We start from the raw sequence: 26,107 nt of genomic DNA, 5'->3' as shown, positions 1-26,107 counted from the left end.
CCACTTGTAGTGGTAGATTATGCATATGCTGCACACTTTTGTGTATATGTTGGAAACCTGCCTTTCGTGGAGGGGAGGGGGGAAGGATAGCTCAGTGGTTTGAGCTTTGGCCTGCTAAACCCAGGGTTGTGAGTTCAATCCTTGAGGGGGCCATTTAGGGATATAGGGCAAAAATTGGGGATTGGTCCTGCTTTGAGCAGGGGGTTGGACTAGATGACCTCCTGAGGTCCCTTCCAACCCTGATATTCTGATTCTATGATTCAGGCATGTTCATTTGAAGGGGCTCCCATGGAGTCTAATTATGGACACCCACTCTGTTCATGATTTCACAAGTTCCTAAGTGGAAAAAATAGAAGCTTCAGCGGAAGCTGCAGTCCATCCTATCCCTTCTTCCCCCTCCCCCCCAACAAAAAAAAAGTTTGCTTCACACCCTTGGTCGTGGACTGCTCAGCAGAACATTTGTCAGTAATCCTCTTTCCACTTCTGCTGTTCTCTCTGAAAGTGGTTGTTCGAGCCCTTCTATTTCAGACTGATCAATCTATCATAGCAGAAAAAAGAATTGTTACCTTTAAAATATATCTGCATTCCCAGTATAACAGTCTGGAGCTAATCTTCCCTATATTTAGTGTTTGATATTTGTAAATATGTAACTAGTTGATTTTCTTGGTACTCATTTTAAATTACATTGTATTCAAAAGTAGTTTAACCTTTTTACCTGGTTTACCTCAAAGCACTCTGTAACTCTAGAGTGCTTTGAGTAAAGCCTCTCTGGTTAAGAAGTTCCATTGTTAACTCTGTTCTTGCTTTCTGCCATGTTTTCCCCATGTTGTCTACTCAAGAGAATTAAGTCCCAGGCAGGCTTTACTCCTCCTCATAACAAGAACTAGGGGTCACCAAATGAAATTAATAGGCAGCAGCTATAAAACAAACAAAAGGAAGTATTTCTTCACACAATGCACAGTCAACCTGTGGAACTCTTTGCCAGAGGATGTTGTGAAGGCCAAGACTATAACGGGGTTCAAAAAAAGAACTTGATAAATTCATGGAGGGATAGGTCCATCAATGGCGTTCCTAGCCTCTGTTTGCCAGAAGCTAGGAATGGGTGACAGGGAATGGATCACTTGATGATGATTACCTCCAGTGCTTCATATTTAGGAGCGGGAGTCTTTCACTAACAGAATTGTCTTTAAGTGATTGTCCACATTGATTCCATTCTTGTGCGTATACTGGGACTGAAGCTAAATCTCCAGGGTTTAAGATATGTCCCTCCTGTAATGTATTTATACCACTCAACAATGGGTACACTAAGTGCCTTTTTCTTGTAGGTGAAGGTTATATCCTTGACCATTTCTACGTCTGCTGCTGTTTTTCCAAGCGGCCTCAGAAAGCTGGGGATGCTAGTTCAGTTATTTTTTCTGAAGTGCTCCATGAAGACCTTCCTGGGCACAGAGAAGGACACAGCTAAGGCTCAGTTCTCCCTTCCGTCCCTCTTGCCTAGTGCCCCACCAAGCCATGATTCCACTCCGAGCTCCAGTGCTGAAACATCTAAGAGACTCCATTGGTTGACTGCACTTACTGATTTATTCAAGAAGGGTTAGGAAGGAGCATTGCTCTGGAGACGAGACATAGATCCCCTTCTCTGGGACCCTCAGACTGGAGACACAAGAATTGACATTTTAGATTCCTCTCAAATTCTGTAGCCACAGGCCTAAGATGGGGCCCCTCTGATACCTCAGTAGTGGCTATGAAAAGAGTGCTTGCAGTGCTGGCTAAAGACACTGACTACCTTCTCTCCAGCACTGACTCTCTGACATTCTTGGTACCCACAGTGTCCAGCAATTAGTTAACATCCCTTTCAATGCTTATAGCCTTTTGGGCACCAAGTGACCTGTCTATGGGCCTGATACTGGAGTCCCCATTGCTGACTCATATAACATCATCAGTACTAACTAGGTCTTAGGTCACCAAAATTATGGTACATTTGAGAGGTTGATACTGTCTGCTTTCCTAACTTGGTAGGAAAGATGCATGAGCATCGGAGCATACCAAGAAGTATAGCCCCACCCAAAGAGGTATGTTCTTTTAATCTTTTCCATCAAGACATAGTAGAGACTTATCTCCTGCTCATCCGTCTCCTTCTCCATGAGCACCACACTGACAGTCAGGGAGGGATTCCAGAGACTACTCTTTGAGCAAGGGAGGCCATGGATCTCACAGGAAACAGGACCCCTGTTTTTCTTCTGTGTACACCTATCCAGTATCCCTATGCTTAGAGGCCTTTGGGTATACAGCTATATTCCCACAAGCCAGTGCTGTGCTGCTCCCCCTGCCTCTGGCCACATTTTCTTCTTCTAAGAATGAAGAGGATCAATGGGCAGAGATGGAAGAACAATTGATCCTGGTGGCATTTTCATCATCCACTCCTAATGAGGCAGTCAGTCCTCCTATCCTCAGCTTTTAAGGTATTCCAAGATCTGATGGAAACACATGGCCAAGATCCAAGACATCCCACTGTAAAGTAGTGCAAGAGAAGTCACACAAGCTGCTACGCAGTCTTCATTCTTCCATGCCTGGTAAACTTGTCATGTCTATTAATGAGGTATTGTTAAAGCCTGCATTGGATTTGTGGTGGACTTTAACATCAATGCCTGCCACTTCTGAGAGGCAGACAGACTGTATGGAGTTCCTCCCAAGGGCTTTGAGTCCTTTTAATTAACATCTGGTGCCAGGCTCATTTTGTTATAGCAGCTATCCAGGAACAATCCAGGCCCAGGCAGTAAGGGCCTCCTAAAACAACACTGAGAGAAAAAGACTCTGAGACTGGATCTGTTTGGCAGAAAAATCTATTCTTCTGCTAGTCTCCAGATGTGTATTGCAAACCACTCTTTGTTTTGCCAGAAGCATCGGTTTGCATTGGGATAAATTGTCTCAGTTTATGGAATGACTCCCACAGGATCACAGGGAAGAACTCAAATACAGCAGACTAGAGGAACAGCTGATAGCTAGAACCTCCCTCCAGGCTACTTTATATGCATCTGATACTATACAAAGATTAGGTTTGTTTGGCCAATTGTGTAAGCTGGAGCCATGCCTCCACCTCAGATGTCCTTGCAGGGCCCCTTCACCTGAGGCATAACGGGCAGAATGAGCCTAACCATTCCTTATTTCCTACACTAATACAAAATCCTATAGAAGTAGGACTCCTTAGTCACAGGGAAAGTATGTGGGGCATAGAATCCATGTGTACAACACATCTTAAAGAACCACAGTTACTGTAAAGTAACTGTTCTTTGTACAGTGCTGTTTCTTCCTACCACACTGTAATGTCACCACAACCCACGAAGATTAGGGTTCTTGTTATGTGGAAAAATCATGTACAGGTAAATATCTAGAAAAATTTAGGAGTGGATGGGATATTACGTGCAGGGTACAATCTGGACCGATGAATAGCTTTCTCCTCGGTTCTCCACGTTGGGGTGTCTTTTGCAGTGCTTTTCTGTGAGAGCTACCACTTTTGGTCTGCTCACACACAGCATCCAGCATGTAAATTACTCCCAGTTATATTGTATGAGTGCTATGGCCAGCTACTCATGAATTACGTTGCAGAGTAACACCAGCAAATTCCCAGTTCCAGATTTTCCCCAGAAATATATGTCTTGTACTGCCCAGCTCTCTGTTGGACAATACAAGCTCATATAAAGTCCATCATTTTATTAGTAGAAAATGATATGCACAAATCCTGTTATCCCAAATGGAGTTTCCCAGACACCTCAATTCAAACACACTGGTTTATCTAACAGTAAAACAAATTCATTAATTACAGCAAGATAGATTATAAGTGACTACAAGTATTGAGGCATAAAAGTCAGAATTGGTTACAAGAAAATAAAAGTAAAACACAACTAATGCCTAACTTAGATTATTAAGTGAATTCAAAGCAAAGATTTCTTTCACTACATTTCAGCAGCCTTATTGGATGAATCTTCAGTCAGGATCCCTCCCCCAGTCCAATGCAGCTTGTTTTGTTGTTCAGATGTTTGTGGATGCTGGGGGCAGAGAGAAAGGGGAAGAGATAATTTGGGATGTCTGCTTTCCCTGTAGTTCTTTCTCTTTGTTGAGAATCATCCCCAGCTGAGGTTCAGGAAACAGTCTGTGTGATGGGAACTCCCAGCTATTTCTTTGTCAAGATGTAGTTTTTTTGCCCCCACCCTCTTTCCTGCTAAAGAATGGCCACTTAACCAGGTGATGGTCCATTTGATTTTGTTGACACCTGGCTGAGGTGTCGGCTAGCCTTTTGTCTCTGGGAAACTGGTTTGTCACTGCTCCCCAGACTTAGAACATGTCTTAATAATATCATATAGTAGAACCATGTAACTTACATACAATGTTGCCATACATATTTTACCAGGACAATAATGGACAGCAAACTGAGTTTTCAAATGATACCTCACAAGACACATTTTGTTCAAAATTTATTGTAGTCCTGTAAAAAGGGGGACAGACTGTCACAGTGGAAAAATAAATACTCCCTGCAATTTTTTAACAATTGCATTTTTCCTTGCAACCTTTTGCTTGCCCTCACATGAGGTCTTAATGTGCTTTACAAAAACGGCAACAAAACAAATCTTCATGGCTGAAATTTAGTAGTGATCAAAATAGAAAAATGAATTTGATTTTGAAATGAATGAATGGTATAAGCTGATTGCTTGTTTATTTATTTTTAAATTTTCTCTTGACGGGTCTATGGCCTGCTTGATCAGACTTTGTGAAACAGTTTTGAAGAGTTCGTTTGCAGTTGGTATTGCATTTAGTAATGCATTGCCTCTGGGTTTTTTTTATGTGCAAGTGCTAGGTTCATTTAAGTATTCCCAAGTGGCAGAAAGCTGGTATTGAGATGGCCCAAGAAGAGTTGCTTAGCAACTGTGTGTGCTGTCTCTTGGCCACAGATGATTATAGCTAGCGTTAGCAGCAGTGCAGCTAACAGGGAAAGGCGCACGCTCTCTCTCGCGCGCTCTCTCTCTCTGCCATCTCCTCCCTCTTCCCCCCCTCCCAACCAAATTTGAATAAGTTTCAATTCAGGCAGTGTTGAGTCTTCAAAATACCTGTCTGATGATAGATAGGGGCGTAATAATCAAGAGTTGTGTTTTGGTTTTTTTAGGTTGTTTAAAACTGTCTAATTTAAATTTGTGCGATATTTCAGAGAGGACTACTTAAGGTCTGATTGTCATATCCTTCTCCCCCAGGATCACTTGTTAATCAAGTGGGGTGAATTCTTTCTTCTGAATTCACCCCACTTGATTAACCCCAATTTAAAAATACATATCACAGGTTTTGATAGTTTAAATTTCTAGCAGGCTGCTCAAGCTTTATGAGACTTCTGAAAGCCAAATACCCAATGGTGGGAGGAACGTATTAAGCCTAGTAGCATAACATCAGAGGAAACTAATAATGAAAACTCATTTATTTAAAATCATTATTGTCTAAACTATTAATTGTGGAAATGTAGTGCTGAGGAAAAAAGCATATGGGTGCCAAAATATGCTTCTGTTTTTCATTACTGCCAGTCTGTCTGTGACATAGTAAAACATTCTGTCTACTGTGCATCTAAAATCTGTAGTTAATAACACAGGCTTTCAAAATGTCTTTAATTTGCGGGAGAAAGTGACTTTGTAGCTTCATAACTAAATTAGGGTAGTGTGGGTGCCTCTCTTTTGTTAAATACTATATCTGTACATATGGTACATTTCAACTTCCCATTGTCCAAATGTGAGACATTAACAAAAAGGGAAAGGTATGATGTCTTGGTTTGAACAGAGAACTGGGAGTCAAATGCTTGAATTCTAATCCTGGCTCTGACATAGTCCCCCTTTGGCTTTGGCCAAGTAATTTACAGGTTAACTTTCAAAGCAATCTCTCATTTTGGATGCTTTAGTTATTGGTCACCTAATTTGACTATCTAAGGACCTGATATTTTAGAAATGAGGCACACCCAGGGCTCCAGTTGAAGCTTGGTACTTCTGAAAATCTGGCCCTATAGTCTTCTTATTGAACCCCCAAAGAGACAGCTTTTGAATGTGTGACCTTAACTCTGTGCATGCGTGTGTGCATGCGCCCCATCTCTAAAATGTTATAATTCACTTAAAAAAGAGTTTTGAGGCTCAATTTGCTAATGTTTGTGGATTGCTTTGAAGATGAAAGGTGCTGTAAAGCTTTGTTAGATCAGTTTACTTTAAATGATTTGGTATGGTTGATGTCATATTGTCTGTAGCCTCACTTTATGATTTGGCATTTCATGTCTATAATTTAAAATAAAATAGTGAAACTTCGGGTTTGCATGGGAGAGGCAAATTTGGATCTAAAATCCTCATGGAAGACCACATTATTATGGCTCGCAAGTGTTGACCTAGCTTTTGGAACTTCAAATTTGCACGCGCTCTCTCTCTCTTTGTGTGTATTCATTGAGCAGCATTCTTTTTTTTTTTAAAGAACTGAAGTTAATTTGTCTGTTTGTTCCACTCTGCTCCCCTCCTGCAAACAGATGTCTTATCCAGACTTCATAGAGGAGAATCTTGTTCACAACCACTTAGAAATGCAGATAATTAAATCTAGTTTGAAGTCCAACTATAGCCATTTTTGAGTCTAAAAGATGGGAAGCTAGTTCATCTTTAGAGAGAAAAACCTCCTCAGTTTTCTTTTGCCATTTCAGACATACATGTTTTCCCTGTTTCTTTATAAAAAGAACAATGAACAAATTAAACAGTGGATTAGCTTGTTGGCAAGAGAAGTCTAGCAGAAAAATCAGTTATCTTGAAAACTGCTTTCTCTCTCACCTTATATCATTGTTCCCTCTCTGAGAGCACTTTTTTTTTTTGGCTTTTTAGATCTAAGTCCCTCTTTAATGGTTATTTTTAAACCTCTCTCAGAGCTAATACCATGTTATACTCATGTGTCGTCCTGAGGGGTCCCAAAGCGCTTCGTAAACTACTGTGGAATTGGAAATATTTCCTGGTAGTTTATTTTAATTAACTTTATATATTTAAAAAAAAAAAAAAAGTGAAAATGTACAGCAAATATTTCCGGACTTCTTCTTCCCCATAGCTACTTTAGTACTCATTTTGTGTTGTCCTGCAATGGCAGTGGGCAATAACAGCTGTACTCACTTCGTCTCCTTGTTTTCGAGCCACTGCTCATACTTGTGCTGCCAGTATCATGGGACTTTACTTACTGTCAGTTTTACTTCAGACTTTCCACAACCGCTGTCTTATTCCTCGGGAACAGGCAGTGCTGTCCCTATCCCCTAGAAGATATTGTTCCACTATGGAAATTAAACAAGTCTGAATATTCAGCAGCTTCACTTTTAGAAAATGTAACGGGCACAAAACACATCAGTTCTGTATTACTTGATATGCATACAGCACCACTGAAATATGATCACCTTCAGGGTGAAGGGTAACAGCTCATAGTCAACAAATGTGTGCTGCACAATAAATGAATCAGTGTATCCATATGTTTGAACATTGGGTGTATAGTGACTTTTGCATGTCCTTTGGCAGTTGCTATGTATCTTGCAACAGGTTTCACTGCTTGGGAAATGTAAGAGTGTTAAGTCTTGTTGTTGAATAAACTGACTATATATTCTTGACATCTTTCTCCAGAATGTTGCATTGTTTTCTTATAGCAGATGTCCAGCGTGACAATTTTACAGCAGAAACAAAAATGTGAAATGGAGGTAGTCAAAACTAAACATTGTTTATTAATTTTTCTTCAGCAACTTCTGTTTTCCTGTAGAAGAGCATGAAGCCATTATTATTATTTATTTATTAAGGTAGCATCTAGGGACCCCAGCTGAGATCAGGATCCCATTATGCTAGGCATTTTTTTCAAACAAGGACAATGTCCCTGCAGTGAAGAGTTTACAATCTTAAATAGTAAAAACAGACCTCTGAGGGAGGGAGTATAACAGTCAAGAAGAGTGAACAATGTGATAGTCTGCAAATGTCATGTTAGTCTCATAATTTTTTGCTGGTTTCTTTTTTAAAAAAAAATTGGGTGGGGGTTTTGTTGAGAAGGAAGTAGAGTAAGAAGAGGAAGGGGACATTAAAAGGTGGGAATTAAGAAGATAGAGGAAAGGGTAGCATGGAGGGTAGTTGAAGTGAGACATAAGTGAAGAGACTGAGGGTAGGGAGTTGGAGGAAACAGTCAAAAGACATACAGGAAAAATTGTCCGGAGTAAAAACTGGAGGATGTGATGCTTCCTGTGGGTACCCAGAATTGAGGCACCTCATAAAACACCTGCCCTTAGGATGAGGAAACCTTGTTTGTGTCTGCTGGGTCTCACCTCCCCAACTCCACCGGCCACATGCATCACAACTACTCCCCTTTAGTTCTGCTTAGGCCCCGCTGTCTCTCCAGGTTAGTGAGAGGCAAACTGCAACCGCTCTGAGCGTCTCCCTGGAGTGTCCAGTCCCTCGTTCACTGGACACACGCTATTCACAAATCCACTGATTCCAAAGAAACTGTACACGCCAGCTTACCAGTTCCACCTCTGATCACCGCTCCGCTTCACATATCACTTAGAAATGTTTATAGTGAAATCAAGAATAGGTTTATTTAACAAAGCTTAGAGATTCAAAGTAATAGCAGTAGAATTATGAAACAAATGGTTACATATAAAATAAAATCATAACACTCATTTTAGAGTCTAGACTTAATTAACAAGATACACTCATGTCCAATAGTGTTGCACACCAGTGCTTTACAGCCAGGCAGACTGTTACCCTCTTTTCATATGACAAACAAATGCTGTCAGCTTGTCTCCGTGGTGAAGGATCCAGGGTGTCTCTTGGAACTCCTAGATATATCAGAACAATTATTTGTTCTTATTCATAAACAGGACACCCGCTGCTGTTGGTGAAATCAACAAGAGAGGAAAGCCATAGGAAAAAAAACAGTCTCTTGATTAGCATCAGGTTCGGTATGCAAAAGGACCTCCATTGTGAAGCGGACAATACACATATGACCAGACAGGGAGATAAGCGTTTGTTACCTCCTACCTGAAAGGAACCTGTCGGAGTCATGTCATCCCCTGGTCACCTGTATTACCAAGACCTTAAGAACATAATTTTCAATGTAGTTACATAACTTCTTACATGTTATCTTTACATACATTTTGCAATGATTAGGGTGACAAGTGGGCTACTGGCTCTCTAAAAACCTCACATATAAGCCCAAAAGATTCCCATAAAACCCTGTTCCCTCTGCCAGTTGGCATCAGGGGGTCCCCGGGTCATGGAAAAGTCACGTATTGATGTCATCACTGTCTGAAGGTCCCTTCTGTAGTTGCTTATCTCTGCTGGCTGAGTTCTGGCTGTCCCTCCCCAGCAGTTTTTCTTCCCTGAACTCATGTGGCAGGTAGGAGGGATTGGGCTGCATGGGCCCTGGTGTGCCTGAACGGGGCCTCTCCCCTGCACAGTTCTGGGTCTGGAGTTGCTGTGCGGGGGAGGGAGGGATAAGTCCAGCTGGGTCTCGAAGATGAATTCTCCTATTTCGTGGAGTTAGAACAGCGTGGATTCTTCACTGCAGAGAACAGAGTTTGTGTATTTAGCCTTTTGTTGTTGTCTTGATTAATAAATGCAGTATAATTCAGTCGTCTTTAATTTTCTGTGAATACGATGTCCATTTTTAGAATGCAAAGCTAGGACACTTGTCACTTTGGAAGGCAGCTCAGGAATACGTGGGTGTGCAAGGGTGAGAAACAGGCCAATTAGTTTCCACACACCCCCCCCCCCCCCAACCTTCTAGCTTTTTGTCATCCCTCTCTCCTCCCACTCACTCCTGGTGGTAGTATGGCTACAGTACTAGCTCCTACAGTCACCCACTGCTCCTGCTGTCTGGCCTAGATGTTTCTGAGCTGAGCCCATGTGCTGTGTTGTTCTTTTCATGTGGTACGGCCAACCCAAACCTTTGAAAATCATGAGATGTTAAAAAAAATAATTTTTTGGAGGGGGAGATGTGTCTTTTTAATATATGTAATGGGCAGCACTGTGAGAACCATTGGGCATTGTGAGGCTAACACATTTGTGCCTTACAACTTTGGGTGGACAGGGAGAAAGTATCCGGTCACCAAGCTGTTTTTGTAAAACTAGAACAAAACCTTGGTTTCTTTAAAACAGGAAGGGATATTAGTACTGTCTTTCAAAATCAAGATAATGCTGGTAGACTGAGTGTTTGGACACCATCTCTGTGAGTTAACACAGTATATGTGAAAGATCATCCTAATTCTCCAAGATCAAGCACTCTGGGCAGACTCTTTTTTTTTTTTTTTTTTTTTTTTGCTGCTAGCCCTTTGCTTATATCATATGCAGCTGTGACCTTGCAAGTGTGAACAAATCCACAAACTTCATATGATGACTGTTGAAAAAGGCAACTCTTCAGATTGACTATACTTTCTGTATATTTTTAAGTAACTGTATGAAATGCTTTTGTTTCATTATAATTGGAAAAATGAACCAAAATAATCGGCAATTGACAGTAGGCTCTTACCTTTAATTATAGGCAGTAGCAAATAGACATGCATTTCATTCTTTAATTTGTTTCTTGCCGTAGATTATGGCTAGTTTCCTTTACTTGAAAGTCACCTAATGTAATACAGATTAGTTATACAGGGGGTCCCCAGTATACGTCTCCCTCTTATCTGTTGTTTTGCATATCCGTCGCTCATCAGTAGGGAAACATGTTCTGATCTATGTCTTTCCGCATATCTGTCGTTAGCTACCAGTGCCCTCCCTCACACCACCCCAGCGCCTCCTGCTCACACGCGATGCAACTGTTTTGTGGCGTGCAGGAGGCTCGGTGTGTGTGGGGGGAGGAACAGGGGTGAAGTACACTCAGAGGAGGGGGCAGAACTGGGTGGGAAGGAAGGGGGGCAGGAGGAGGCAGAGTGGGGGTGGAAGGTATCCGTTCCCGGTATCCGTCATTTCGTTATCCTTCGCCCTTTTCAAGAGCACAACCCCAACGTATACCAGGGACCGCCTGTAGAACATTCTAGAACTGTGTGAATCATATTGGAGGAAGTCTAACCTTGCAGGCATTTGCTGTTAAAATGGGGCATTAATTAAATAAGAGGAAGGATGGTCCTTGAAAGACGCAGATTCAGTTCCCTGCTATGTCCAAGACTTCCTGTGTGATCTTAGTCTCTCGGTGCCTCAGTTCTCGATCTCTAAGATAGGGCTGATAGTACTTACCTACTTCACAGGGGTGTGGCACAGATAAATGCATTCAAGGTTGTGAGGTGCTCAGATAATTACAGTAACGAGGGGGTTGGGGGGGCAGATAAGTAGCTACCGTAGATAAAGTAAATGTAACTGCAGGAAGGACACAATTACACAGAGAAAGTGCATAGAATTCCAAAGAGATGATCCCCTTCCTCTCCCCCAACCATGAATGTTTTTAATCTTCCAGGCTTAACACTTTTACTCTTTACACTCAAAGAAAGCTGTCTCTTCAGATACAAATGGTCAGAAAAAAAGATTTGAATCTAAGATTGACCTGGGTAGAAAAATTTCACTGGCATTTTGTATAAACCAAAATGTTTCTTTGCCTTCAGAGCTCCCATCAGTGCCACCTTCTAATTTGCTGTGCGAATGCCTAGTTATATCTGATATAGAATTTGGTGCCCTGTGTACCAGGTTCTGTGTGTCAGTGATATCAAAGAGCAGATGGAATCGGTGAGATCAAAAGGGATGATGCTGAGACTTTGGTCTGCACATGATTTAATTTAAAGAAACCTGAGAAAATTTTAGTAGAGCTGTTCAAAGTCTGTATAAGTTCTTGCTTTATGGCTAAAGTTGTGGCTCTGGTCACCAGGAAAAAGTGAAGGTAATCTAATTTATGCTACTACAGTAATACAGAGGTTTGGAGTACTGCACCCAAAGGATCTTTGACCTCCCGTCTTGCTGTTTGAGAGAGATGTCCCCGGTGTGATCAAATGTGAAATTAGTTACCAGTTTCTGTGGGGCTTTTTTTTTCAGAAAATTTGTGTTATATCATCGTTATTGTCAAGTCTTTTTAGAGGACTTCAGACAGGGTTAGTCTGGCCTCCTCCATATGCCAGGCTTGAATTTGGTTCTTCATTGTCACCTACGTTTTCACATCTTGGGGCTTTAACTCATATACTACATTTATTTTCAGAAGTAGATTTAATCTCTGAACTCAAGGAATTAAATGTGACATGGTATATAGGAATTTTTTAGCATGGACATATATCTTAGATGTGTAAATAAATAAAGACAGCAAATTATTGCTCCATGACTGCATTTAACCCTTTCCAAATGGGCCACAGTTGAAGGGAAATGCTGCGCTCTTGAGCATACACCATACAAGCTATTTGTTTTTTGTGACCCAATTCCCTTTTGCTAATACACTTGTGGTTTCTTTCATTTAATTATAACTGCTTCTCTTGTTTCTTCTCAGGACTGACAGAGTCAATAAAATCATCTGTTTACGTAGCAATAAGGATTGAAAAAAACAGTTTAAAAAATATACTGTAGTTGTAAGCGTGTATTAAAGTTGGAAAGGTGTTTGTTTCTAGACAGTATAACTCCTAAAGGGGTTACTACATACTGTTAGTCCTCATTATGACGGACTATATTTGATCAAGAGCAAACAGACACATGAATTCTGAGAATCATGTCTGTACAAGACTTAATTAGCCCTAGGCTAAGGTATTTCAAGCTTCAATACCTATGTTCCCTTTAGGATACTCTGGCAAACTAGACATTGATTTTTTCAGTAGTCTCTGCCCTTTTAATGGATGCAATACTGACTTTCTGTGATGGATATTTTGACAGAAACTCCGTGTTTTGTTTGGGGTAGTTGGATGTCAGGTGGAACCATCCAGCACAGCTATGGGCTATAGTAAATCATTCTTCTCCCTCAACACTTTTCCTTGTGTATTTAAATAGAACTCAAGCTGGTTTTATTATTAGCAGTCCAGATAAATTTTGAGAATCTTATTTCAGAAAGGTTATTATGTTCGAATTAAAATCAGGATGTCTCTGGCTTTGAGAGGGAGAGTTTGTGGGTGTTATGGAGTAAAACTTAACCCCAAATTTAAATGAGCTATTTTTAATTAAAACACAAATATATTTGCATTAATTTAAATACATTAATTTTAATAAAAGCTTAATAGATGTGTATCCATATAAACCAAAAAAATCTTCCTACTTTATAGAGGATAAAAATGTAGGTGCAGTATTGCAGGAATCCCTTCACTAAGATCTCTCTAAAAGGGAAGGTGGTATAAATTAACTATTTACCTTTTGTGGTAGTAAATACTAATTTTAATAGGATTCAGTAATTTTAAGTGTGAGTAACATATGCAACTATGTGAATTGGAACAAAAAGATACAAAGGAAATGAGGATTTTTTGTTGTAAGTTGATTGCTCATGGGACTTGGGCAGCATTTACCTGCCTACCCCCTGCCCTGTCATGTGAAAGTATTGTTCATATTGGGGTCTTCCACCTGCTGCTGAAGAATCCGATTGTTATAGTCCACAGACAAAGTCAGGTTACTAAATTTGATAATCAGCGATCTGCTTCTTGACAGCAACTCCTCTCGGTGCTTTCAAGCAACAAGAACTATGTTACCATTTCACAGCTGGAACCAGCACTGTGCAGTTCGTCTCTTCTAATGTTTGATCAATGAGATGTTTTTGAGTTTTTAAGAGTTTCCAGCTGAAGAGATCAAATATTCCTCTGCCTTGTTTTTATGTGAGCCTGTTGGCCTCTGGAAAGCTTAATCTGTTCATTCAGGTGGACTTGTGTAGATCACATGTGGCACCTACACCATAATTCTGCTCAGGGCCGTCCCCACATCCCTTACAGTGGGTCTTCAACTTACTCATGGCTCTGGAGACAGAACTTAGATCTCTCAGTCTAGGTGAGGAGAAACCATTGACCCTGAAGACTTTGATAGTACCTATTTTTTCAGCTTTTCCTGCTGTGATGTCAAACATTTATTTTAAATGAATAAAAATAATAATTTAAATTGTCCAGAAAATGCAGAAATGTAAGTATTGGATGTCATGTGAGGCGTATCCATATTACTAGTAGTCATTTCATTACATGAAAAATGTAAATAATAGGAAAATGCTTGATATTTGATTTCATATGTGGATAACTGTCAAATTAAAACCAGTTTTCTTGTAGACGAGACAGGGTACTGCTCCTCAATGAGAGCTGCTCCTTTGCAGCATTTTAGCTTTCAACCCCATGAAGTTTTGGCAGTAGGGCTGTACAAAGAAAGGCCACCATTTTCTTTATAATGGGGTGGTTGTAATTTTGTCATTCTCATACTCAAAAACTGAATAATTATTGTGACTAAACTTTTAAAAAATAAAAAAAATCTTCCTGTACAAATAACAGGCAGGGAAGTTTTCTACTCAGAACTGAAAGCCTCCTGAAAGTGTTTGCTCAATGCACAGCAGTGGTCAAAATGCAAACAAAACATTAGCATTTATAAAAATGAGCTAGAAAATAATACTTGTACGCCATCAGTTCTGCTGGGAACCTCAGGCTTGGCTTTTCCTTGCTGAGGCCTGTATGGCTCGCGGACTACTTGACTTTGGCAGCAGCCTGATGGGGATGAGCATCAGATACTCTGTTGGGCTCTACCAGGCTTCTTCGGGTTGACTCCTTCTTGGTTTGGAGGAGAGAGAGGAATTGGTGGTAGTCTCCCAAAACCACTCACTTAACGTGCCAAAAAGAACAATCACTGTGGATTATACAAATCTTCATATGTTCTTCTCTCTCCTTTCTTACATACTCTGGCAAGCAATGAAATTGGTAACAATGAAGTATTATCATTGGTCATTTTTAGTTAGCACCCATTGAAATAGACAAGGCATGTCACACTTCTTAGTTATTGTTTCAGGTTTTGCAATGGTAGGCATGTCACTGGATCAGTTACAGTTGGTTTGAAGCAATCTTGGTAACCTATGAGCTAAAGACTTTTTTAAATGAAAGGTTAGAGAACAAGAAGACAGCATAAAAGATGCTGGTACACAGTACTGCCGATCAGTACCCTGTTTTTGATCTCAAGGAAACATTCTGGCAAAGGGGAATTGGATCCTGGGAACTACAGGCCAGTCAGCCTCACCTCAGTCCCTGGAAAAATCATGGAGCAGGTTCTCAAAGAATCAATCCTGAAGCACTTACATGAGAGGAAAGTGATCAGGAACAGTCAGCATGGATTCACCAAGGGAAGGTCATGCCTGACTAATCTAATCGCCTTTTATGATGAGATTACTGGTTCTGTGGATGAAGGGAAAGCAGTGGATGGATTGTTTCTTGACTTTAGCAAAGCTTTTGACACGGTTTCCCACAGTATTCTTGTCAGCAAGTTAAGGAAGTATGGGCTGGATGAATGGACTATAAGGTGGATAGAAAGCTGGCTAGATTGTCGGGCTCAACGGGTAGTGATCAATGGCTCCATGTCTAGTTGGCAGCCGGTGTCAAGTGGAGTGCCCCAGGGGTCGGTCCTGGGGCCGGTTTTTTTCAATATCTTCATAAATGATCTGGAGGATGGTGTGGATTGCACTGTCAGCAAATTTGCGGATGATACTAAACTGGGAGGAGTGGTAGATACGCTGGAGGGGAGGGATAGGATACAGAAGGACCTAGACAAATTGGAGGATTGGGCCAAAAGAAATCTGATGAGGTTCAATAAGGATAAGTGCAGGGTCCTACACTTAGGATGGAAGAATCCAATGCACCGCTACAGACTAGGGACCGAATGGCTAAGCAGCAGTTCTGCGGAAAAGGACCTAGGGCTGACAGTGGACGAGAAGCTGGATATGAGTCAGCAGTGTGCCCTTGTTGCCAAGAAGGCCAATGGCATTTTTGGATGTATAGGTAGGGGCATAGCGAGCAGATCGAGGGACGTGATCGTTCCCCTCTATTCGACACTGGTGAGGCCTCATCTGGAGTACGGTGTCCAGTTTTGGGCCCCACACTACAAGAAGGATGTGGATAAATTGGAGAGAGTCCAGCGAAGGGCAACAAAAATGATTAGGGGTCTAGAGCATATGACTTATGAGGAGAGGCTGAGGGAGCTGGGATTGTTTAGTCTGCAGAAGAGAAGAATGAGGGGGGATTTGATAGCTGCTTTCAACTACCTGAAAGGGGGTTCCAAAGAGGATGGCTCTAGACTGTTCTCAATGGTAGCAGATGACAGAACGAGGAGTAATGGTCTCAAGTTGCAATGGGGGAGGTTTAGATTGGATATTAGGAAAAACTTTTTCACTAAGAGGGTGGTGAAACACTGGAATGCGTTACCTAGGGAGGTGGTGGAATCTCCTTCCTTAGAGGTTTTTAAGGTCAGGCTTGACAAAGCCCTGGCTGGGATGATTTAACTGGGAATTGGTCCTGCTTCGAGCAGGGGGTTGGACTAGATGACCTTCTGGGGTCCCTTCCAACCCTGATATTCTATGATTCTATGAATTGCCAGAGCACAGTGGGGTAGAGAGAGCACTGTGTTGTCAAACCCCTCAGAAAGCTGGTTAAGTTTACAGCTCCTTTTCAATGCCGAAGCAACATAAAAGAGCCATATTTTTTGGTGTGATATATTTACTCACTTCCTGTTTCCCATTGTGAGCTCCTCCTCAGTCAGCCTGAGTAATGATTCATTTGTTAAGCCTTGACAGTCTTTTTACTTGTTCTGACTGTAGAATTTGCTTTGTGGCACAGTTAGGCTGAAGAAGTGGCTGGGCTGTAACAGCTTATGATTGAAGTTGACACATACTGAAATGCAGTGTGGAAATGCTCTTTGAAAAATTTCTTGAATCTTTTTCTTTGAGTGCATAGTTTTATATTTTTGAGTTGACTTGAATGACACACATTTTCCTGGCAGCAAAGATAAAATAATAACTGGCTGACTGTTGACCTTAGAGAATTAAATCTACTATCATACATTACTAGTTGAAATACATCTTACTCTGTGCTTGAGATTGTTGATTTCTTACTGTCATCAATGTTTATTAGAAAGTGATTGTTCAGCATTATAGAAACATGCAGTATCTGTCATTATCCAGGGCCATTGTTCATACTAATAAATTGAAGAGCTGGCATTGGGTGTTTCTCTTACCCTTTGCCATTAGTAGTAAAAAGAAAACAACACTGGTTAGCTATACCTTTCAAGGTCTCCTGACAGCAGTTGATACTTACTGAAAATATTTAGTCTGTAAATATTAGTCAGACAGCTGCTTTATGGGTAAAGGACCACACCAACCAATAAAAATCACAACAAAATGGAGTACCATTTTTCAATAGAAAGTGACCTAGTAAATTTTTATGACTATAGATATGGTTGATAAAACTACTACTTATAGAAACCTGTTTCATGAAAAAGTGACACTTCTTCCTTCCAACATTTATTCTTTAAAAGTTTCCTAATGTTCACATTTCTTTTGTCTTCCTTTTTGGTGGAACTGAATAGTTCATTTATGTTGTGTATTCATGATTCTGCTCTGTTGAAGGATCCCAAACTATTAACTGCTCTGTCTGTGTTCTGCATGCTAGCAGCCATCTTGGTTACAAAAATAAAATAAATAAATAAAATAAAAATCCTGACTTAATTTGTACAACCTAGAGGACAATGTTTGTGTGAGTGTGTGCACATGTGTGTACATATATGCAATAATTTGGCAGTGAAGTTGGTGAAAATTGGACTGCTGAAGTTGATTATCTCGGGGGATGGGAGGAGGTCTCTAGTAAAATTTTGTGGATACTTATCTTTGCCCTACTTAGAGTAATTTCAGAAATATATTTGCGAAAACTTTAAAAATTGCTGTATGCTTACCCCCCACCCCACCCCATGCTGGATTCTATTTTATTACCAAGAGACTTTGTGCGTAAATGGAAGCTTTCTTTTCTATGTACAGGCTGCTCACCATGCTAAATTCCTTATGAGAAGAGTCCTGTAGTCTGGAATCTCTGCTGTTGCTCCTCATTGTGTATCTTGTGGGCTAGTGGTCTCCTCAGCAGAAAGATAATTTACAAGGCAGGAATAAAATCTCAATTTCAGGGATGCCACAGTCCAATATGAATGATGGTCACAATCACTTCCATTTTAGTGGATAGTATTGTCAAATGTTTGGTTGTAACATCACCAAATTAAACTGGCAGAGATAATAGGTCTAGCATAACAGTTTCTGTTCACACCTATTTGCATACTCACACCCGTTAATTATGGGAAATAATGAGAGAGGAAGTATAAAAATGTATATGACAGATTATAACTATGAAAATGTCACTAATTTTTTTTGTTTGAGTGTAATGGGGGGCTTTAATAAAATGCTTAATGAAAATGTCTATCCTAGCTTGGCTTTTTAAAACTAATTTTTCTTTTCATAAAAAAGCACAAACTTTAGAAAAATGTATTATACAGTATTTAACACCTTTGCCTTCAGTGCAGTATTTGAAGACTGTGTGACCCTTCCATTTCTTGTATTTGCAGAGAAGTTGCTTATCTGTCTCTGCTACATAGCTATACAGTTTCAGGTGTAAATATTTTTTTGGAAGGACATACATATTGTACTTACATATATGTATAATTTTACAAATTGAGGCATCATGGATTGGCTTGTAGTCTGCTCCCATTTTCACACCCATTCGAGGTCTCAGCCCAATGTACTGATTCTATTTTTAGCTTGTTGCCAGGCAGATTTTTATATGCCTCCTTCTGGTTGTTCAGTCTCCAGCTACTGATAGGTGTATGCAAACTAATCTTCAGCAGCCAACCAGAGGGGCTATGCAAATCTCCGCTCAGTCCTGTGACATCAGACTAGTCAAGTATAGTTTCTGTTGCTGGGAGAGCTGATAAGGTGGCAACATGGCTGCAGGGGGCTCTCTTTTGGGTATGTTTTTTACATTTACAAAAGATTTTATCATTATTTAATGTAAAAGTAAACAAATGCCCCCCCCCCCAAAAAAAAAAAAAAAAGTAATCAGTATTCTAACCAAATTTTAATTACAGGAAATAAAACGTCAACAAGTTTTGAAGGTACAAGAAGTCTTGCCTCCTTGAATTATATTTGATGGATTTGGTGTGTTTAGTAGTGACCTGTATCTGTGGCAGTGCATAGGTGACTAGGTGTAGTAAGTAAGAAAGCAAACAAACAAAACAAGCCCCAGCAGGTGTACATCATCTCTCTGCAGAAAGCAAATCTTCCCTAGAGAAAAACAAGCCTAGTATATTAACAGCATGTTAAGGTTCACATTTTTGAGAAATTGAAAAGCTCTTTTACGTAGATTTTCAAATAGCCATTTTTGGTTACCAGAAGCAAAGAGTTAAAAATATTAATGTTTGTATGACACATAGTAAGTTTAACACAATTTCTTAATGCTACTCCTGCTTATTTTACAGTTTTTTGCCATTTCCTCTTCACTCTCTTCTTTCATTATGTCTGACAAGTGACCTCAGAGGGCTGCTGTTAATGACATCAGATTCTTCTGAGATGAGCTGTCTGATGCCACAGTTGCAAAGGCTAAGAGGTCAGAATTGCATCACTGCAGTTAAATGCACGTAATACGTGGACTAATTTAGAAGAAAGCTATTCTAAATGTAAGTGTAAATGCCTTACTTTCTTCATTAAAGTGCATACTGAGTTGGCTCTAACAGAACCTTTTATACTTACGGTGAAGAGGCCTAACTTGGCATAGTGAATCATATGTCTGTTAATGTTCTCTTGTAGCTTTAGTCGTCATGTGTTTTGTGTAAGTATTCACTGTACATTTCTTCCGTAATATAGGTGTGGTTTAGGCGATATTCTTGTAATGTGTAGAAAAACTTCAAAACAAAAGCGGAATTGATTTTTTAAAAATAATTTTCAAGTTTTTTCTTTGTGTAGTAGCTGTAATCTTTTTTATGCTTTGCATAAGAATGATTAGTTCAAGTGTGCAATCGGTATTTTTTGGTACATGTTGCATAATTTCATGTCATTTGGGGATTTCAGAAGTAGCTATAGTCTTCAGTTCTACAAGGGTTGTGACATTATGTAACAACTTCCTTTGCATAATTAACTCTGCTTGATATTGTTTAATTATCTTCCCAAATGGGGAGTGGTAGTAATGAATCCTGTGTTTATGTCAAAAGTGCAAATAAGACATATACAACACCACAGATGTGTTTAAAATGTACTAACTCATCTTAAAACTGCGTTAACTCAAATTGTATTTATAAACAAACGTATTTGGATGGCTGTAAATGTCACCATGTTAGAACATTCACTTCTGCTGTTTTACAAATGTGTGGCAGTAGCAATATTTATACGTAAGGCTTTGAGGTGTTGCAATTCATGGAAAGCTGAGGTTTTGCATTCTCTGTAAAGATTAAACTCCATAATAGTCCTAGGAAGAAAGAAAAAATAGACTAGCGACTCTTGTTGATATGGCTAAATTCCCTTCAAGAAATACTGCTACTTTTTATAATCCAAATAAGCATTGTAATGTAATTCTGAGAACAAGTTGAGGCTCTTGTCTATATTTTATTACAAAGGAGTGTGTGTGTGAGAGACAGAGAGAGAGGATCTGATTTAACAAGTGAACAAACTGATCGCTTTTAAGCTACTGAATTGTTTTTGTGGTGCTTACTGGAATGTGCATTTTTAATGAAAATACCAAGTTACTGGGAGAGATGCTCTGCACCCACCACTCTCTTCCTTTTTAAAAACGAATATATATTTTGGGAATGAATGTTGTTTCCATTTCTTATAGCATCTGTCAAGACAAATAGTAGTGGACCAAGTTAGGTTCAACTCTGTGGAATTGCTTGGGTAAAGCCAAAAGATTTAATTTGAGTAAATGCACCTACACAGAGCAGCTGCCCTGTAATGTAGGAAGAGTTCTAAAATTAATGTCATAGTTACAGGTTCATTAAGCCACTTAGCTTATCTAGGAGACGCAAGACACAAAAAATTAGGAAAAATCTGAGCTGTTACCTCGGTGGGGGTGGAGGAACTGTTCCTCAAATAGAAATGGTATTGAAAAGGTGAAAATATTTTGAACTCAAGTTCTGTTTGCGAAGGCCCAGCTTCAGCAAACCACTTAAGCACATACTTTTAAGTGCATGCTTAAGTGCCACACTGAGGCCATGTCTACACTAGCAAGCTTACTGTGGCACAACTGTGTTGATACTGCTGTGCCATTGTAAGATAGCTTGTGTAGTCGCTCTGTGCCTACAGGAGAGAGGTCTCCTGTCAACATAATAAAACCACCTAAATTAGCAGCATTAACTATGTTGGTAGGAGATGCTGTGCACATGAGTGCATATGCTGGCGAAATGTACGTTGCTCAGGGGGTGGTTTTTTCACACCCCTGAGTGACAAGTTTTGCCAACATGAGGTGGTGTAGACATGGCCTGCATAGGGATGGACATAAACATGTGCTAAATGCTTTGCTGAATTGTGGCCTGAGAGAAAGTCTCACGTATTAAAAAATGATTATCTCCATTGTCTCAATTTGGTTTTGGTCTCACAAGAGGAGCAGAGCTTGAATTGTCTGTTGGAATAGTGGGAAGAATGTGTGCATTATGAAATATTCTAAGAGGAAAGGGTTAACCACTGCAGTATTTAAACTCTCAGCTTTTCTTTTCTTTTCTTTTTTTTTACCATTTTTAAAAACTAATATCTACATTAGTGAAAGTTTGTAGTCTTAGGATATGTCCTACTCCAATTTAGCCTACAAGGACCTGTAGGTGTAAAATGCAGTATCTTTATTGAGACTGTAAATGTCCTGTTCGCTACAGTCATCATCAAGTTCTGTTGTGAAGCTTCAGTTGTTTCATTCAGACCAGAAAAAGGGCTTCTGCTTAGATGGTTTAACACTTATTTGGGAATCTGTTTATATTGGTTAAAATGACATTCCTATGTACAATAGTTCAGCCTTATTTGTTTTCACGCCCTGTCTGGATTCTTGGTAGTACCCTCATGTGCTTCCCTTGTTGCTGGGCAGGATTTGAGGAGCTGATATCTGATTGGGTGTCAGGCAACTGCTGATTTGAGCCAATCAGATAAGGTATTTGAATTCTTTCCCAGTACAATAACAATGAAGCAACTGCTGATTTATTTTTCCTATGGGGAGATTATGTAAACTAAGAGCATTGCTGCACCAGGCTCCCTCTTGGGTATGTTTGAAAAATTACAAGGCTTCTCTGTGCTAAAAGGGGGAAAGGCTGTTTGTTTATGAACTTGTTTACTACTTAACCATTTCATTGAAAGGTCAATATGATAAATAGCAAAAAGTCTATTAAAAATAGTGTAGTAGGTTTAGAATGGTCCCATATTTAATCTGTTAATATGCTTATTAGAAAATAGAGCAAACTGTGATATAAATGCTGTAAGAAATTCTCACCCTAAAATTGATGTACAAGTTTAATTGATATCATTCAGCTAACACTCTCATAATTTTAGCTTTAAAGGGGAGAACGCAAAAACTTGTGTAACATGTAGCAGAGATAAATTGTATTTGTGGCTGCCAATCTGTTATATGACAATCCTGTTCGTTACATTTTAAAAGTAGATATAATTGTGAAAGACTCCAAATAGGTGGTGGTTTGTATATTGTGCACTTTGCGATTTGAACTGCAATCAGATAAGGTAGACTTAAGAAAATACATGTTAGCGGTATCCAAACATATCACTGGTGCAGAACATCTTAGCATCTGTCCTCTTCAGCAGATTGATTCACGTGGAAACAGTGTTGTTTTTTCTTTTGTGTATAAGGATATAATTGTTTTCTGTGAATTTTAAAATTATTGCCAGGTTATTTTAACTTGTTACTGCAGTTCATTCTAGCTTGAAAACTGAGTTTTAAGAACCATTTTTTTAGAAATGCAGGTTCCATGCAGTTCTTTCATTCTGTACTTTGGAATCTTGGACTCTGCACCTAGAACAAAGTGCCCTGATCAATTGCTCTTCTTATTTTTTTGACTGACTATGCCAAATGCTAACTAGATTTGCATATCTGGATAACTCTGAACGACACTGATTTACATGATCATAGAGAAAACTATCTTTATTTCCTCCACATAGGTCTTGCTCTTTGGCAAGTGTTTTTACGGTTATAGTGGTTATGGCTAATACACATGTTGGGAATTTTATGTGAACACCATTCTAGATTGACTATATTTATGAAAAGAACCATTGTGCACTGTTGTTTGGATCCCAACTTGTTTCACTGCTTTCCATAACCTTCTCTTTTGTCTGTCTCCTGTTACCAGGCAGGATTCAGAAAGCTGGCTGCTGATTGGCTAACTTTTTGAGCAGCTCTTGAGTTGCTCATATGAGCAGACGATTATAGGCTAATCCATAGCAGCTATGCTAATACCTGCCTTTGTTGCTTCACAGCAGTGATCTCTGCTGCAAAAGACTTGAGGGAGGGAAAGGGAAAACTCTCTAATTGGCTGAAGGAGGGGTCCTTCATGTATTGTTAAAAATACATTGGCACATTTTTGGTTTTACCATATAGCCACTGGCCGTTTGAATGTTGGTCCTTTGCCTTTCAGTAGGGAGAAAAATCTGCAGGTATTATTGGGGAGATATTCTTGGTGGTGTTTGTCTGTTTGGCACAGAACTATATATGATTTTCAAGCTTAATATGAAAGAGAAGGCTAAGGGAATTGTCGTAAGTGAATTTAAATAGATATATACAATATTTGTGCGTGTTGATGTTTCATAATTATTACTGCCATCTGTGCAAACTTTTAAAAAAGTTTATTTATAGAATTCAACCCCTTGCACATTTTCCATTTATATACAGGAATAATTTTGTGCACCACTGTACAAATGCCTTTTTTTGAGATAAGAGATGCCTGATTTATAAAAGTTACCTTTTGCTTGGTTGGGCACCTGTGGCAATACTTTCTTTGTTGCCAATTGGTCATGTGATTATTAAGAATTGTGGAAGTACTCAAACACCATTTGAAGAGTCTTAAGCAAAGCATTAATACTTAAATGGACACGTTAGGATATTTAATTATGTACACTGAAAATACCAATGGTTTTAGATATTTTGCTCAGGCAACTCCTTGGTAAGTGTAGCCTTTTTCTAGAATTATTCTTTGAAACGTGGCCTCCTTACCCCTTTAGTCAGGGAAGGTAGATAGATATGTGAAAGAAGACTGCTGATTGGCTTGCACGGATGTGACCAAACCTGTATGAACCGGTCTGTTGAATGCTACTTCCTTATTGCTTTGGCTGTTTCTTGTCACACTCGGCGCCTACAAGAGATCTGTTACATGGCTGCAGTGTGCTCCCTTGTGGGTATGGCTGGAAGTTATGCTCTAAGTCTTGTGTGCAGTGATATATTTAATTAATGAACCAAATGTAGTTTTCATTTTAACTTTTCAGAGTGTGTGCTAGCTTTTATTTAATGTTCTCTTTCTGCAATAGTTAATCTGTAAAAGACCTGCATGTCAGTTAAAATAACCATCTAATGATGGATTTTTATTTAAAAAACAAAACTTTTTTCCTCTGGAATAATTTTAAAATTATATTTAAAGTTTTGGTTTTAGGAAGGTTTTTAGACCATATATTTTTGGACACAAAGTAAACTGTTAAAAACGGTTTAAATAAAACCTCTTCCCATAATGCAAAAAAAAAAAGGTATTAGAAGATGTATCTTTATTTTAGAAAAAGAGGAGAAAAAATAATTTACATTCTACTGTGGCTGGTTGCCAAAGTGCAGTAGCCTTGTAAAAAAGCAAAATAGTGAAGTACCTTTCCTTTTTGTGCATAATATAGTAAATACATATTATATTAATAAAAATTAAATACTTTTCACGTTAATTATTTAGACAACTAAGGAATATGTAGCAAAACAAATTGGTACTATTTCTGATTTTACATGCTTTGCTTTTCAGTTGTACATTTATCATTACAAAAGGCATCTGAAAACAGAGATCTACCGTTTTCCTGTATACACTGTAGTTGAAATTTCATGTATCTATTGAGATGTATTTACCTTAGTTTGTAAATTACTGTATGTGGTTGCAAACTTCATTCTGATTAAAGGTTCACACAAGAAGAATTCATTGTATAATCCTATTGCATTGTGGTCCTGGAGATTATAAATTTAAATTACTTTGTTTCTCTTATTAGTTCATATGTTAAGGACCCTTACAATCTACACATTACAAGTTGGTAGGAGGGTCTTCTGTTATCTTCTCAAACTCTCAATTCCTTAGACAGATTAGCCAAACCTAGAATTATTCCATTATTTAAATTAAAGCAATAAAGCACATTTTTATTCCAAGACACATCTCCTTGTTAAAATTTTTATTGCAGAACGGCTATAAGCACAATAAATAATGAAATTTATATTCTACATTATACAAGTAGGGTGAGATGAACCTCTCCAGTGGTGCGAAATTACTTGCCTTGAGCTCATTTGAAGCTGTTGTGGCCAGGGGAAGGAGGAGATGTGTGCTCATTTATAAAGCATATGGTTTTGAAGTGTTTTAGATATTTTCATGTGCATCTATTAATTTACGTATTAAAAATACTTGTGTAAAATGTATTTTAGGGGATTTTGCACACTACCTGTAGATAACTTGATACTACAAGTCATTTGGACTTGACATTTGGTCTATCTTTAAATAGTTATAATCTGATGAGGGAGACACTTTGTTAAAAAAAAAAAATAATAAATTTCAAAGCAGCTGTTTTATGGGTATCATAAAAATGTGGGTGCTTGCTCCCTCTGCTGGCGGTGCAGCAGCAGTTAATCATATACAGATGTTCTTCTTTGACATACTGATCCTGGTGTAAATATGGGATGCAGGTTTAAGAGGTTAAACAAAACATATATTTCTGTTTTGGCTATCAGAGTGCTGTCTAAGCAATAATGGTCACTCAAAAATGAGGACTAATGTTTAGCAGGTAGAAAAGAGTAAAAAGAAAAGAAGTGTGATAATGAATAATGTAAGTGTGAATGGAAAACAGCTGGGAGGAAAAAACATTCTCTTTATTGTACAATAGAACCTCAGAGTTACGAACACTAGAGTTATGAACTGATCAGTCAACCAGACACCTCACTTGGAACTGAAAATAT

At 39.1% G+C, this 26,107-nt stretch overlaps 1 protein-coding gene across 9 annotated transcripts in view; it reads left to right on the top strand.

The window, feature by feature from the left end:
- Positions 1-26,107, top strand: part of LOC102940459 (activating transcription factor 7 interacting protein) — a 169,757-nt gene that overhangs the window by 37,640 nt on the left and 106,010 nt on the right. For 2 of the 9 annotated variants that reach the window (XM_037883331.2, XM_043544641.1), the window contains exon 2: positions 19,425-19,622. The exons of 6 other annotated variants lie outside the window; for them this stretch is intronic. In XM_037883331.2, the coding sequence (XP_037739259.1) occupies positions 19,621-19,622 (2 nt within the window). In that variant the 5' untranslated portion in view covers positions 19,425-19,620. Of the gene's footprint in view, positions 1-18,835; positions 18,916-19,424; positions 19,623-26,107 lie in introns of those variants that run through there. One more of the 9 variants, XM_037883327.2, reaches the window with a different exon arrangement.

This window comes from Chelonia mydas, chromosome 1, assembly GCF_015237465.2.
Source record: "Chelonia mydas isolate rCheMyd1 chromosome 1, rCheMyd1.pri.v2, whole genome shotgun sequence".
In the NCBI taxonomy this organism is placed as follows: Eukaryota; Metazoa; Chordata; order Testudines; family Cheloniidae; genus Chelonia; species Chelonia mydas.
The sequence above is the reverse complement of the archived record's forward strand: the minus strand, read 5'-3'. Positions and strand labels throughout refer to the sequence as shown.